Consider the following 2,401-nt stretch of genomic DNA (forward strand, 5'->3'; position numbering starts at 1 on the left):
ACCTGATTAAAATTTTGGATTATGCCAAAATTATTAGAAATCTAAAAGTTGCATTTAATATGTATACACCAATTGCTCAGCATTAATATTTATTGCTGTGGATGTTTGTACATGACAACTTTTTTGGATAAAACATTTAATGTGTTTATGTTCTTATGCATAATTTCTCACCTCAGGCTCTTTTAAAGGATGAGCTGCTGAGCCTTTAAGTGTTACAAGCAGTTGGACAGGTGTACCTAATAAAGTGGCCAGTGAATATATGTGTTAATGTCAATAGTCTTATGTGTTGTATTAATATTTTTATGCTTTTATCATTTGGACCTCAGGAATATTAATATTATAATATATAGCCAATAAATGAATAAAAATAATTAAACCAGAAACTTCAGTTCAGATAAAAACATTAAAACAATTTAGGGAAAAATCCCAAAGAAAAAAAACATGTTTATTGTGAAACAGGAAGTTAAAAGCCATCAGAAAAAAACAAAATGACACAAAATATTAATATTGATTAATAATCAACAGAATTACATGATCATCACTTGATCTCAGCTTTTCTAAGAAATATTTAAACTTTACATGAAACGTTTTCCTCCATCATGGAGACGAAGGAGCTGAAAACAAAATAAAATCAGAGAACTGAAGAAAAATGAACCAATGACACATTTCAACTCTAAAAACGATTATCTGGAGCTACAATGAAGATTTATGACGATCAGTAGAGATCAGAACCGGGCTTCAGGTCCGGATCTCCAGGTCTGGATCTGGACTTTAGATCCAGTTCTGTTCCTCAGTTCATGGACAGGATGGGAGGCAGAGCTGAACAAAAACAGAAAGAACACAAGGAAGGTTTGATATGAAGAAATAATCTAGACTCACACCAAAGGAGTGGGAAATGTAAACCAGATCTATGCAAACTAAGTCTATATGTAAACAAACCAGATTAAAGATCTAGGTATTCTAGATCCAGATTTATTCACATGTCAAAAAAATCCAAAAATAAATGGATAAAATCTGGTTTTAATCTGCTCTAGGCTGGTTTTAACTGGTTTAAATTTGTGTCACATGTTTGTGAAGCTGGTTTAAACTGATTTAAACTGGTTTCAAACTGGTTTAAACTGGTTCTGACCTCCTGCTTTCTTCTTGTAGTAGATGAATCCAGTTAGAGACAAAACCAGACCCAGGATCAGTCCTAAAACTCCAAACGCAATTTTGATCTTCTCCGACTCAGGCATGGGTTTACCAGGGGGCGGAGCTTAACAGACAGGTGAGCAGACAGACAGGTGAGCAGACAGGTGAGCAGACAGACACAGATTAAGTTAGAAAACATTAGTTGAACCAGGAAGATGCCAGATTTCAGTTTGCGTTCATCGTCTTATTTGAAATCAGGGACAGGTCATTCATGCTCTCACAGAGATTCATCAGTTCATTTGTGAAAACATGATTTCACATCATCACATTGAAACATTTCAGATTTATTTATTTCAAGCATGATGATAACATCAACATCAACATGGCGACATGTCATTAGCTTTTAATAACACATTTTGGCATGTCAAAGTGGCCACGCCCCTTGAGGAGGCTCAAAAATGTTTTTTTAACTTTTGATCCGCCTTATGAGCAAACTCACCAAATGTCAATAGAAATCTCTAGTTTGATCAAATGTGGACAAAATGGAGTCAAATTCACAACTTCCATCCAGGACGGAGGTTTGGTGAGTTTATAATTTGGCCTCAGAAAGCCGATTTATTTCTGCTGAAAGAATAATAAACATGAGAATTGAAAGTGTTGATTACCTAAATGGATCCGACTGCAGAGAAATGGACCTTAAACAGTTTGAGTGGAAGAAAATAAATCACTGCGGATTGAAAACCGAGTTTCTCCAAGGAGACGACTTCAAGCGCTTCAAGTTCTTTAAGAGTTTTATGTTTTATGTATTTCATACATTTCTTAGTTCAGTCCAGTTTACCAAATCACATCTCAGTTAGTGGAATAATTCATTAGAGTTTTTTGCGGATTAATTTAATTTCTTCATGTGGAATAGAAAAGAAAAGTACATTTATTTGTGATGTAGGAAATCTTGAGCCTCTGATTGAGCCTCTGCTGATTTGCTGTGATTGTTTTCTCATTGAAAGGTTTAATTGTAGAAAGTGTCAGATGTTGAACGGCGACGGAGTCATGCAGGTTTTTACTCCAGTCGATGGTCAGCGGCTCCTCTAAGCTCAGATGCTCCACCATGCAGGAGATCTTCTCTCCAGACCTGCAGGACATCAAGCAGCAGCTCTGAAACCCGTTTTGTTCTGTTGACACCGACCAGCATGAAACCCGCTTGGTTCTGTTCACACCGACCAGCATGAAACCCGCTTGGTTCTGTTCACACCGACCAGCATGAAACCCGTTT

The 2,401-nt window shown here is 36.6% G+C and overlaps 1 protein-coding gene across 2 annotated transcripts in view; it reads right to left on the reverse strand.

Moving 5' to 3' along the window:
• Positions 1-462: 462 nt before the first annotated feature.
• LOC103149099 (DLA class II histocompatibility antigen, DR-1 beta chain-like) overlaps positions 463-2,401 on the reverse strand; it is a 7,214-nt gene continuing 5,275 nt past the window's right edge. Inside the window, exons 4-6 of one of the 2 annotated variants that reach the window (XM_016679662.1) lie at positions 2,193-2,260; positions 1,130-1,255; positions 463-819 (exon numbers count right to left, since the gene is read on the reverse strand). In XM_016679662.1, the coding sequence (XP_016535148.1) occupies positions 791-819; positions 1,130-1,255; positions 2,193-2,260 (223 nt within the window). In that variant the 3' untranslated portion in view covers positions 463-790. Of the gene's footprint in view, positions 820-1,129; positions 1,256-1,904; positions 2,261-2,401 lie in introns of those variants that run through there. The other variant, XM_016679661.1, reaches the window with a different exon arrangement.

Source organism: Poecilia formosa, unplaced genomic scaffold (genome assembly GCF_000485575.1).
Source record: "Poecilia formosa unplaced genomic scaffold, Poecilia_formosa-5.1.2 Scaffold217, whole genome shotgun sequence".
Taxonomy (NCBI): domain Eukaryota; kingdom Metazoa; phylum Chordata; class Actinopteri; order Cyprinodontiformes; family Poeciliidae; genus Poecilia; species Poecilia formosa.